The 14,123-nt window shown below is 33.5% G+C and overlaps 2 protein-coding genes across 2 annotated transcripts; one reads left to right on the forward strand and one right to left on the reverse strand.

The window, feature by feature from the left end:
• Nucleotides 1-83: 83 nt before the first annotated feature.
• On the reverse strand, nt 84-1,453 carry LOC125493570 (protein FAR1-RELATED SEQUENCE 3-like). The gene is made up of 2 exons (XM_048637035.1): nt 873-1,453; nt 84-570 (listed from the first exon to the last, which is right to left on the reverse strand). Exons 1-2 carry the CDS (start codon nt 1,451-1,453, stop codon nt 84-86), a joined length of 1,068 nt encoding a protein of 355 aa, XP_048492992.1.
• Nucleotides 1,454-3,612: 2,159 nt separating this feature from the next.
• On the forward strand, nt 3,613-4,929 carry LOC104883192 (F-box/kelch-repeat protein At3g23880). Its single transcript, XM_010667673.3, has one exon. It carries the CDS (start codon nt 3,613-3,615, stop codon nt 4,927-4,929), a length of 1,317 nt encoding a protein of 438 aa, XP_010665975.2.
• Nucleotides 4,930-14,123: the final 9,194 nt, after the last annotated feature.

Below are 14,123 nucleotides of genomic sequence, written 5' to 3' on the forward strand. Positions count from 1 at the left end.
AACGTAGTCTTCTACACCACTTGGATGAACTTGTGCATTCAAATCAGGAACAATAGTATTAACTTGATTGCTTTGATTTGCTTTCATGCTTGACCTTTCTTGTTAACCTTAACAATAATATTATCCAACCCACTATCGACCAATGAGGATACTTCTACAAAGTTATATGCTTGACAAGATGCTTCTAAAAATTTCCTACATAAAGCTTTATATCTTCGAGTAGCTTCCAACCGAGGGTCCTCAAGAACAGTCCTCCCACATCTATCTTGCACGACTCCACTCCTAGCTTCTGTTGTCCAACGTTTCAACATATATCTATCGGGAATCAATTTAATGTTCATATCATCAAGGACCTTCAAAGCATGAGCACATAATATCCCTGATCTCTGAAACATTCTACAGCTACATGAAACTGTTTTAGTCGAAGCATCACCAAATACCAAGTATTCCTTATCAATAGAGCTATCATTATCTAGATTGAAGATGGCAACTCTATATTCATTGTGAAGTTGACCTTCTACAACATCTTTAACATAAGCTGCAGTAGACAATTCATACTCATCTTGAAAGCTTGCAAAAATTTGAGGAGTGTATAGTTTACCAACTTGATTAAGTAAAAGATTCTCCTCATCTTGATCCTTGGTAGATTTTCCTTCGAGTCAAACTCATGATTTATCTCGTTTTGACATTTTAGATCAAGTACTCTCTCAAATTGTTTGAAAAAGCGCATAACATCCATGTTGCATTTTAGATAATCTTTTAAATCAGAATTGAAGCTTTCGCTTAATTGAGTGATCCGCATCCCTAAGGAAAATACATTTCTCATATAACACTCCGCCCACTTTCTCTTGAAGGGATTAATGAAGTCTAACCAATTAACCTTTTTCACTTTCCCATGCAATGCATCGAAAGCTTTTTCAAACTCTGCCTCTTGTTCAATGTTATACATACATGCTTTGAATTCTCGAAAAATATCAGCTCCATTACTTAACAAGTGCTTTGTTGCATTTTTCTTGATGTGCCAAGTACATAGTCCATGCCACACACCCGGCATCACCTCTACAATAGCAATTCCCATAGCCATATCTTGATATGTAAATATAGTCTTTGGATGCTTATTGTCATGGGTTGCTAGAAAGGTTTCAAAAAGCCATTTAAAAGATTCAATTGTTTCATCATATAATAGAGCAGCTCCAAAAACAACTGTCTCCCTGAAATGGTTGAAACCGACAAAAACACCAAGTGGTCTATTTTCTTTATTTGGGTGGAATGTAGTATCAAAGGCAACTACCTCTCCAAATGAAGAATAGTCAATGATAATTTTTGCATCTGCCCAAAATATGTTTGTTATTTTTTCTTCGCAATCCAACTGAACTGAATATTGGAAAGAAGGATTCTCCATTGCTTGCAAGTGAAAGTACCTTAACAAACTTTCAGCTTCCCCATACATCATATTTCGTTGGCGTTTACTCCTTCGATAATTTTGTGATCTCGGCAGGTGTAGCCAAGATTGGATGTTCCACCCACATGCGCACCAATGAACTCATGTGCTGCTCTAGGCTGAATACCAAAATTATCAGCAAGTTCAATTTTAATGGCTTGTACTTCAGTTATTTTTCTTTGTGACGGCAGTAAGTGACTAGTTTCTTGGGAATGGAGTACATGATTATGTTCGGATACAAAATCCTGAACTCGATATTTTCCAGCGACCTTATCTAAAGAGATACTAAGACGAACCTTACAACATGTTCTTCTTTCTGCTCTAGGATTTTTTGTCAAGTTATCTGGCTTGTCAGCACAACGGTAACCCTCTTTTGCACATAAAAATCTTCTAGATGTCACAAGTCCATCATTCGTACTCTTGTTTGCCCAATGCTTACGAACATTAAAACCTATCTTTCCCCCCATAATTTAACCAAAAAATCCAAAAATCGTCCACCGAATCAAATTCCATGCCAATATGAGGGATCCAATTTTCCAACACATCTATATGAGCATTTAATTCATTGTTTGCCGACGAGCCCTCCATTAAAACTGAGACACATGAATCACAAGGATGATTTGAACTATCAATAACAATAATACTAATAGATACATAAATATAAATATTAAATATTTTTTAGTGATAATAACTAAACAAACTCTACTAGAAGTGTCCAAACAAACTCTACCAGAACTAACTAAAGTAACTTATATCTTTTAAAAAGAAAAGGTATATTGTGTCTTTCATATCATTATGAGCCTACTATTTTAGGTCAAGCTAAAGACGACATCTTAGCAAGCTTAGCTCTTCTAGTTAAGCTGTCAAAACATTAAAAAAAAACCTAACAGTAGTAGTATGAGGTTATTGACATGATTAGTAACAAATGAAAATATAGCTATAACTAATTAACTATTAGTACTAGTAAAAACATAATTATTAAAAGAGAAACTTCTAAAAAATAAGAATATACTGGTCATACTATAATGTCATATTGTATTATCAACACCAAGTATATTGTTAAATTATATACAAATGCCAAGTATGTTCAGATTGTATTATCAACAAATGCTCTGAAGTATATCAGAACTAACAAAACAAACTCTAATATAATTAAATACAAAATTAATATAAATTGAGTTCAACGAGCAGCTCTATATGAAAATAATAGAGCTCAAGGAGAAGGCGACATCTCTGAGTTGTCTCCTCGGTGATGGCATTAAAAGTAGCACATTCAAAGAGGTTGTCAAAGTATATGATCAATTTTACAAGCAAAAATATAATTAAATACAAAATTTACATCCACACCATAATTAGCAGTTACACAACCATCTACAAGCAAAAATATAATTAAATACAAAATTAAAATAAATAGAGTTTCATTGAACTTACATTGCTCCAAAGTATATATGAATATACACCACTCGTAATATATAATCAATCTCCTTTAATATCGTTATTAGTCTTCTGATGAGGAATTTTTTTAAAGAATTTGTGATTGATACAGTAGATGGGTAGGGAAGGAGGTTTGTGATTGCAAATTATGGCGGCAAATAAGTGTAACTATGGCGGTAGTCAGTTTTTTTTTCCTTAATTAAAAATTATCTTTTTTTATTCACTTGAAATTTCCAATATGCAAAGGTCTAGTTTGGCGGCAAAGTAGAAATTAGATGAACAGTTTAGACGCACAATTACTTTCATATCTTTTTTGAAATTTTTTCTTCAAATAAAAATTATCTTATCTTGAAAAAAATCTTATCTTTTTGCTTTAAATTAAAATTATCTTATTTTAATAGGCTAATAACCATATATTTAGATTAAGGGTTGAGATTACCCTAATTCTACCTCTAGTGTTTTAGGACTCCATGATAAGTAACTTGTGCTTGTGTTTGCAGCCGTACACAACGGGTGAATTACCGTGGGCAACTTTCAATCTATCCCCTCACGACGAAAGAGCTATGATATTTCAATGAAATTTCAATATTTTACTCACTTTTTCACTCTATTCAATGTACCAAAACTTTTCCAAATTCACATAAACAAGCAAAATCCCATACCCTACATTCAATAACCAGAAAATCCACAACTTTTCAACCTTTTCACAATCCAAAAATTGTAACATCAAAAAAACAATGTTGAAAAAACGATCTTCTCGCAAACCCCAAAATCAAAAACCCTCAGAATCAATTGTAGAACGTCCATTGGAGGAATTGAATTTACCAACTGATATCTTGATTGAAATTTTGAAAAGATTGCCATTGAAATCACTTGTGCGCTCAACTTGTATTTGTAAGTCTTGGTTCTCTCTCCTCACTTCTCCAACTTTTCTTTCAACTCTTGCTACTTTTAATTTGAGGAATTCAATTGATACCCAGAATTTTCAATTGTTTAGAGAAGCCATTAATATTCACAGTGAAGATTGTTGTACGAAATTCACGGTTTATAGTAACAGTAATTTTTTGTTGAAGAAAACTGAATTTGAATGCCCCGTTGGTAAAAAACACCATGTTGTTAGTTCTGCTGATGGATTGGTTTGTTTGTTTGATTTTTATTCCCGGAACCCGGGAATGGAGCCATTGATTTTATGGAACCCTTCAATTAGGAAAACCCTTGTTGCTCCTGTCCCTGTTAATGGTACTGTGGTGGAGTTCACCTCTGGTGGATTCCCCAAATTGATTTTCGGGTTCGGATATGATTCATCTTCAAATGGTTACAAGGTGGTTCAGATTTCGTATCATAATGGTGGTAGGGGTGTTTCAGATGGTACGAGTTTCCAGGCAAATGTGTATTGTGTTAGTAATTGTGAGTGGAAGAACTTGGGATTGAGTGTTGTACCGCAAAATATTATCACTATTAGATGGAGGGGGGTTTATCTGAATGGGGTAATCCATTGGGTTTGCAATGTCAATGTAAATGTAGATGGTAAGGATCGAATTCATCGTACAATTTTGACATTTAAGTTGGGAAATGAAGAATTTAGTGAACTTAAGTTGCCGAAGGAGCTAGTGGATGTGACTAATCATACCCTTAAAGTTGTCACGGTTCCTAGGGTTGGTAAGGAGGTGCTTGGGGTTGTCCATAACGTCACTAATTCATTTAGCTTGTGGGTGACGGAGGAATATGCACTGAAGGAATCTTGGGTTAAGTTGTTCAGCATTAATTTCGGGAGCATGATCAGGAATGACATGAATGTGGTGGTTTTGAGCGATCAAGTTGTGGTCGTCAAAACTTTGTTGGGTGGTTGGCGTTCCTATGATCATAGCAGGAAACAAATTTTTTATCACCATAATACAATACCAGAGGGTCTGGACTACGTGGATTCTTATGTGGAAAGCTTAATTCTGCTTGGGCAACGAAAAGGAGTTCTTCCTAGCAAAGAGGTGAAGCAAGAGAGTCCAAAACCTAGACGCTTACGTAGATTTAAAAGGGGTAATGCTAGAGCAACGTAGGTATCTCTTCTACTTCGTACTATTTCTCTACTGGCACTATTTCTCTACTGGCACTTCTAAGTTGTATTTTGTTGTATTGTACAGCTATAACTTTTGTGGCTGCGATAGTCTTCTCTTACTATATCACATTTCTTTATATGTATGCACATTTCTTTATATGTATGCATGTTGTTGGAAGAAACTTAGGGTTCTGGTTTATGAACTGTTGCATCACAGTACGATAATGTTTGATACTTCTGGTGTACGCTGGTGGTGTACACTGGTGGTAATGAGTATTTTCTTAGAAGCAAATAATGTACCAGAATTCAAGAGGAATGAAGCTCATTTAGCAAATCCTTGCATGTTGAGATCCTACTATTCAGTGTTAACTATGTTCATGTAATTCCTCCATTTCATAATACTCTCTACATTTTTTTATTGTGGGAAGTTCTACATTACTTGCTACACTTTCTTTTTGGGCAATAAAATCTCTCTATCTCTTATCTCTCTATCTCTTTATCTCTCTATCTCTCTCCTCTCATGTGGGTCCCTTTTTTTTACTTTCTACCTCTTTGTTCAAATTTCTACCTCTTTGTTCAAATTTGCCTACGATGTGACGGTGTTCTTCCGATCTTGGGATGCCTAAGCCTTGATTTTTGATGGAGTGAGAACAACTTTGTGAATCTTATTTGAAATCTTGATTGAGACTTTATCTAGTATTACTCTTCTTTTCTAAATGAATATTTGAATGGCTACACGTTGTGCCTTTAGCAAGAATAAGCGTTGTGTTGTTGGCAATGACATAATTTGTGAACCTCATGGGAATTCTTATTCCTTGTTAGTTGTTCCTTGTCATACTTAGTCACCATTGATAACCATTGATAGCAAATGCTTCTGCTATGGCATTCTCGGAGTCGGGTCTCAAGTTGTCATAATCCTAATATTTGTCTCGTCTCTCTACTTGTAGCAAAGCACATTCCTTTCCCCTCCAATGATAGTAGGTCCACAAGTTTCTGAAACCATTTTGAAGGTATTTGGCTTTGTAATTTTTGTCTTGAGATTTGTTAGACCACCATGTCCTCGCTTACTCAGCATTGATTCTCAATGTTAACCCTCCTTTCTTACCTGTGGTTTCATCCCTTTGAAACTACAGATGTAAATAAGTTAGCTCTTTAATTTTGTTTACATATAGACTCCATAAAAAAAGTGTCTCACCTCCACTTCCTCTTGCCTTCTATTATATTATGTTCTGGAAATTTTCTTCTTATTAATGGGTTATGTAATCAGAAACTTATATCATTTCTATCATTTACAAGAGATTACTACAAAAATTAAATATCTGAGAACTTCTATTGAATTCTTCAAGTCTATGAGTTGGTGCCAGAATCTTATAATTCATACTTCCTCCGTTTCTTTTTACTTGCAATGGTTTGACTTTTACACTGTTCACCGACTTTAGTTAGGAAAAAGTATTCATGTAGAATTTTTTTAGATTTGTCTCAATAGATATTTTCTAAATGTTACTTTCATAATTTTTAATTATCTGTAATTAAAGATATTAATGGTTGAAGTTATGCATTGACAACCGTGAAAGTCAAACGGTTACAACTAAAAAGAAACAAAGGAAGTATTATTTGTTGTAGCCAAACTAATGTACATTCTGTGCAAAGTAACTTCTAGTAGGACAGGGTGTTCAGAGAACTACTGCTTTACACTAGATCAATTTTTTTTTTGCTTTTGCATAGTGTCTTGGCTTATCATGTGACCTTGATAATTTCTCTTGCAAAAGTTCCTTTATGTATAGCTGACTCGAGCTACGATCTTCTAGCTCTGAAGACCATCATCATTCAAAGCTTGTCTGAGGAAAGAGTATAGTCATTGGTTGATCCATAAATTGGATCAAGAAAGAGACAATAAAACTCATTAAATAAATAGGAGAGGGAAAAAGAAAGGAGGAGAGAGAGTGTTGCTCAGATCATTCCAACGATCTCAAAATGCTTGGCAAAGGGGAGATCATTGTCACATGTCACAAGGGGAAAGGGGGCTCAAAATGAAGTGGGGTCCATTGCTGCTGCATGGCAGCCATCCAACGCCCCCTCATTTCTCCAATCTAACGGCTAGGATTATTTGTAATTGTTAACGTTGCAAATTTTTGCTACGGACATATTATTACTTTTTAATTTTTTTAAAAAAAAAAAACACCAACAGCTATATTTTTTTTCTATAAATAGAGACTAATATTGAGCTATTTTTACACATCTTATTTTTGAGCTCATTTTGTTATTAAAGTCATCTTTGTTTCCTTCCTTCATTTATCTACTCCCACAAAAATAAATTCTCTCTTAATAAAAATTAGCTATGGATCCCAAAATCGGTAGAAAAAAAACCCTCCAAAATCCAAAAGACCTCAACAACCTCACATTAATCCAAGTTTTCAATCGCCTAGTTCCCAAATTGATCTCAATTCTCAAACTGATCCAAATTTTCATATGGGATACAGCTTAGAAAATATGATTTATCCTACTTAACTTAACCAACAATTTCCACAATATAGTAGTTGAAGATGAACGAGATTCATATTCACTTCATTTTGATCCTAATAATTATAACATACACGCCCTACTACTTCAACGCAAAGGACTTTAGGGACCTCTGATGAGCCCTTCGCATACGGCACTAGTGAAAATCGCATAGCAAGTCTAGAAATATATATATGAACAATAGGGGTCGAGTTCGTGATCAAGTTCTGCATAGACGTCTCAAAGCAGACCTCGTAGAAAATATTTGGCTTAAATTCGGGCAACATGGGGGTTAATTCAACATGACTAAGTTAATTACCGTATCCAATTATGTACAACATTAACGAAATTATTTTTTACTAATAGTTTTAAATCACTAACATAAAATTATTTATATTCAATTATAATTAATTAATTCTTAGATAACTCATAATAAATAAAAAAGATGGGATGGGAAGGAGATTGAGAAGAGAGAATATATGGTGGGGTATGGTAAAAGTAGGAAAGAGAATGTGAAGATCTAAAATTATAGATCATCCATTAGGGGTCAAGAGATCATGAATGAGGTGGAAGAGTGAGAAATGAATAAAGTAATTGATGATCCCAAATTTGGGATCATCTATTGGCCATGCTCTAAAGTAGGCTAAGTAAAGGTTGTGAAGAGTAGTTCTTTTATTTTTGCTTTTGTGTAGCAAAAGGGGCAGGAAGCTTAAATCTAAACATCAAAAACAGCTGGTCAGTCTGAGTACCTAGTTTAGGTTACAAAGCTAGCGTTAGGCGCTTCCCCCTCAGTTTACATACAATGATGAAGTTCAAACATCATTTAGGCTCCGTTTGGTTCAAACATCATTTAGGCTCTGTTTGGTTGGATGTAAACTATTTTCAGTATAAAATGATTTTCATGGAAAATAATTTACAATAGAAAACTCAATTCCATAATTAGTTTTACGTTGTTTGGTTCCATATAAGAATAATGATGAAAAAAAAGAAAAATGAAAGGAAAAGTAAGGAGATAGTGACAGGAGTGTACAAAAGAGATAAGGACAAGGAAAGAAAACAATGTTCGCGTCATTTTGAAGGAAAAATGGTTTTCCATCATTAGAAGAGCAATTTTACTCCTAGAGAAAATGGTTTTACGCTCATTTGCAAACCAAACAATGTAAAATTGAAAAAATAGGAAAACAATTTTCCAAAAAAAATTTACGTCTTATCATACGGAGTCTTAAATTAAAGAAGGAGGAAAATGTTAATTATTTTTTGAGAAAAACATAAGTTTTCGTTTTGGGAGAACTATTTTTCTTGAAAACCTTATAGTTTAAAAAAAATCGGAAAACTTTGATCTCCAACCAAACATTATCTAAATCATTCGCTTTATGCATAAATTGTACTTCAACTGTTTTTTTAGTTGACCCGTTTCTCTTGGGCAAACATGTCAATGCGCTATTAAACTTTTATATGTTTAATGACCAATAAGCAAAAAATACAAAAAATGGATATTTTTAAAATATACATTGAAACAAATATAACAAGATCACACATGACTATATTTTTTCTTAAATACAAATCACAAAAAATAATCAAAGTTACATATGTAAATAGTTTAAAGAGTCTTAAACGGATAATCTAAATAAAAGAAGTATACCCTTTGTGTTTTGTCCTTGGGAAAAAACTACCTCATTTTATTCTAGGTGTGGAAAGTCATTGCAATGAAGGTCTTTTGATTCTCCTTTGCTACCGTTGCCTTGATGACTAGCTCTGAGCCTCTGATTAAGTGTTTATCTGACCCTCCAAGTCAATACTAGTATTGTTACACACTAACTCCTGTTCCTTTTTAATCTAAATATTATTTTTTAACTATTTATTTTTAATAGTTACAATGTTAATTTATTTATTTTTATTCCTCATGTGGTCATTCATCAAATAAATTAATCCACTTAAAATCCTACATTTATTCCATTCTCCACTTTTATAATTTCTCTCTTCTCTCTCCTACTTTTTCACTTTTTTCTTTGTGAAACACCAAGTCAAACCATGTAGATTACATAGGAACGAAAGTAGTTATTCTTTAGGTTAATTAGCTTCAGTTTAGGATGAGTTGCTTTCATGTTAAGTTATTTTGGGTTGGATCATGATTCATGAATTGTATAGTGCTCAATCTAAAAGTGGCAAACATGTAGTAAGTATTCGTGTTCAGTCTCGTTATTATTTTTTATTTTTTTGAAAATATAAACCCAACCATGTAAAATGTAGGATAATTGCATAATATGAGAAATTGGTCTAAATGAGTCGTGTTCGGGTTGATTTTGTCTCGTGTCGTGTAGGTTTCGGGTTTCCTCTTTGTATCTGTGTGTGTGTGTGTGTGTGCCGTGTCAGTAATGACATTTGTATAGTTAAATGCTAATTTAACTTATTAAGTTAATTATTCTGCGGTTATTCTTATTTTATTTGAGTTGGAACAAGAATTTTTATTTGTCATCTTTGTAATATATTTATTTATCTAGTTATATGAAGTTATTATTATATATTTTTTATTTATGAGTATTCTTTTAGGGGAAAAGCTCAAGCTAGATTAATCAAGGGACAAATTGTCATGAGAATATAGAGAGCCAGCTCTTGAGCAGAGTGTATTTGTTCCACGCCAAAAGGAACTAGCTTAGCTAAGTGATGAGCAAGAAAGTTACGATCTATTTCACATGAGACCAGACTAAGGAATTAAAGCAAGTACAAGAGGATAAAATATTAGACAAAACATAATCTAAATCTGAGAGATAGAGAGAAGTCTTCCGGAGCCTATTGATAATAGCTTGACAATCAGATTCAACAATCACGTTCTCCAGTCCAAACCTTTTCCCTAAACTCACGCCCATCTCAATAAATTTGGCTTTCGCTATTTCTGGAGTCCAATAAACACGAACTCGACGCAAAGCTGCAAAACCAATTGAACTTCACCTAAGTGGTCACGAGCAATAACACCAAGTCTAACCCATCCTTCAACCTCGAGTGATGCGTCCACATTAATCTTGAAACTGGCTCGCGATGGAGGGCTCCAAATACGAGCACTTGGTACATCAGCAGCGGGGCAATGATAAATTCCCTTAGAGTACTTACCATACTCTTCGGTCACATCTCTCATCTCGGTTCAACAACACATGGTTTGGAGTAGTTTTTTCATTGAAGATTTCATTGTTTCTCTCTCCCCAATGCACCAGAAAAACACCTTTTATCCTCATCCTCATGTGATACTGCTTCCATTTCTCAACCAAATCGCACATGGTTTTACAACCACTATCATCACGCAACAAAGAGCAGCCACTGTCCAACCAAACTTTATCAAACTGCGGGCAGTGAAGGATAGCATGCTGGGCTTATTCATTCTCGCCACAGCCCAAGGGCTCTCCACAACTTTAATAAGGTGTCAATGGAACAAAAGAGTACGAGTAGGCAATGTATGAGTGCATAATTTCCATAAAATATGACGAACTTTGGGGCTTACTTCAAGACTCAATAATTCAACCCAAGCATTGTGAAAATTATCCAAGTTGCACCCTTTCCCAAGCATATATGCAGTTTTGACAAAATAATGCCCATCTTTTGTTAAGGCCCACGTCAACGCATCATTAGGAGAGGAAGAGTTTAAAGGTATTACAAGTATACACTTCTTATCATGTTTGATTAAACACCTCATCAATAACATATAAGCGCCACTCCATATTATGCATGTTAATGAGATAATTCACCGAAGTAACATCATCCTTTGAGGAGAGCTAATGTACTTAACCATTTTCATCCACAATCCATGGTGCCTCCCAAATATTAATGTCCAAACCATTTCCCACCCTCCAAACCAAACCCTCTTTTACCAGAGCTTTTGCACTCCATATACTTCTTCAAGAGTAGCTATAAGAGTAGCCAATAGAGGCATCAATAAAATGACAAGATGGAAGTACTTAGCCTTTATTACACGTCCAAAAAGAGAATCTGGAGCATGAATAAGGCGCCAAGCGCGACGGCCTAGCAGGGCATCGTTAAAGACCGCGAGATCTTTGAAACCCATGCCTTCGAGGCATTTTAGAGTGCACATTGTCTCCCAATTTTCCCAATGAATCTTCCTCCTTGCATCTGAACTCCCCCACTAAAAACGTGCCATAGCAGCTTGAATTTTATGGATGATCATAGTAGGGAATTTATAAACTCCCATGAGATAGGTGGGGATTGGTTGAATGATTGCTTTCAATAGAACTTATTTCCCGGCTCTCGATAATAATTTTTCCTTCCAACCTTGGAGTATGTTTCAAATTCTATCAATTAGAGAATCAAAAATTATTTTCTTTGATCTTCCCGCAATAGAAGAGATACCAAGGTATTTCTCATGCTTATCAACCTGCCGTATCTTCAGAATTCCCATAAGGACATCTTTTTGCTCAACACTTACCCCTTTACTGAAAGAGACCTCTGCTTTTTCAAAATTAATTTTTTGTACAGATCCATCTCATATCTGTTGAGAATCTCAATTATTTAGTTGCATTCCTGACGGGTGGTTCTTGTAAAAAGTAAACCATCATCTACAAAAAGAAGATCGAGAAATTTACGGCTCACTACGGCAGGCCTTAGCACCATAGATCAGTTTCTCTTGAGAATTTTCTATGAATCATCTTAGAAAATACATCAACAACCAAAATAAAAGAGATATGGAGAAAGGAGGTCACCTTGTCGGAGACCTCTATTAGGGATAATAGAACCACATACACCTCCATTGATGATGAAAGAATAAGAGATTGAATACATACATAAATAGGCAAATATATGTATTAACAAATGTGCAAGTCAAACTAGAAAAATCAATAAGGAATATAGGGAGTATAACATGTTCTCTATAAAGTACACTAATTAGGATTTACATATACAACATTTATAAATTAAAATGTGTTGTAAGTTAACATATTACATGTATATATATATATAAATATATATATATATATATATATATATATATATATATATATATATATATATATATATATATATATCTATAGAAGGGAGTTCAGATGAGAATGCATACTTACATGATAAATGAAAATGAAGTTTATGTTTTATAAACCTTATGAATAAATGATGTAACTTTAATGAAAAAGTGACGTAACTTCGAATAAAAGAATATTAGGAAAAAAAATTTCAAAAAGTTCAAAAAAAAAAAAAATTTGGGCTCAAATTTTTTTTAGGGGGTATAACTCAATAAACAAGTGTTGTAACTCTAACCCAATTGTGTGGTTGAGATTCATTCTCATTTCTCATGTAAAGAGCATTCTCACTTGATCTTGCCCCTATATATATATATATATATATATATATATATATATATATATATATATATAAAACAAGGTTCATTTTGCTTACGTGTCAAGCCAGCATTATTCAATGTTCACTTCGCCTACGTGTCATGCTACTACTACATCTGCCACGTGTCATTGCCAAATTCGACACTCTATTATATACAAAAATTCTGATGTCACATGGCGTGATAATTTCCTTCCAAAAAAAACTACCTTGAAATCAAACAATGATATTACTGTGGGAATTTAAACAACTACCTAAATTATAGCTACCGGTCAAATATAATTAAATATTTTTTTATTTAAAATTCAAAATTCACCCACCAAGAATTGTTATTATAGTTGCGGAATAATAAAGGTAAAAAATGTTAATTACTCTTATATAAGATGTTTATGTATCACACCCTAATATAAACTGATTGTCCAGAAAATTAGAATGTGCATTCATCCTAATTTCAATTTCAATTCTAAATTCCTAAATGACAGTTATACTACTAATATATTAAATTAATTTTCACTAACTGTTAAAATTTAGAATCTTGATTTTTTCAATAGGTTTCTCACTCACTAACTGTAATAAATTAGAATATTTTCTATAGATTGGCATAGTCACTATTTCATTTCAACCTCATGTTATTGTTTCAAATAATTTGAATTTTGATTCTTCCCACTCACTGTTATCAATTTTAGGAATTATATGACTCATTTTAGTATTATAATTATAAGATATAACTAATTGCTAAAAACTACATGCAAACATAAAATCATGGAAATTTCATCATAATTAGTCAAAAATCATTTTTTTAAAAATAAACTTACAAATAATTCCAACCTATATTGACCCATTTAGAAAATTTCTTCGAACTCCACTCAATCCAACTCCTTCACAGATTTGTGATTTTGCATGCGGTCTTTAAATCTTCTTCACTTTGTAGATGGAATGATGTACACCTTGGTTGCATTAAGGGATTATAGTAACCATGCTTCAAATGAAAGAACATAAAGATAATCAAAGGCTTAATTTCTTTACAAAACCCACATGCGTGAGTTTTATAATTGTTGTTGTTGCAAAAGTCGATGACTTGAGAAGATAACAATTCAAGATGTTGGAGTATAATTTTGATTGATAATTTGTGGCTTTAAAGTATAAAAATGTAGCTACTTATAAATGAGAGATTGTAATTTGATTTGCTTGAAGGCTCTAGATTTTAGAAGATGAGTAGGCGTATTTTTTGGACTTAATTTTTGGAGGGTTTTGATGGAAAATCAAAGAGGAAGAAGAATGGCTGTTGGTAATGGATAATTGTTCATAAAAAGTTTAATATATGGTACATCAATATAAGGAATAGGAAGAAAGAATGCATCT

The sequence above is a fragment of the Beta vulgaris genome, chromosome 9, assembly GCF_026745355.1.
Source record: "Beta vulgaris subsp. vulgaris cultivar EL10 chromosome 9, EL10.2, whole genome shotgun sequence".
Taxonomy (NCBI): Eukaryota; Viridiplantae; Streptophyta; class Magnoliopsida; order Caryophyllales; family Amaranthaceae; genus Beta; species Beta vulgaris.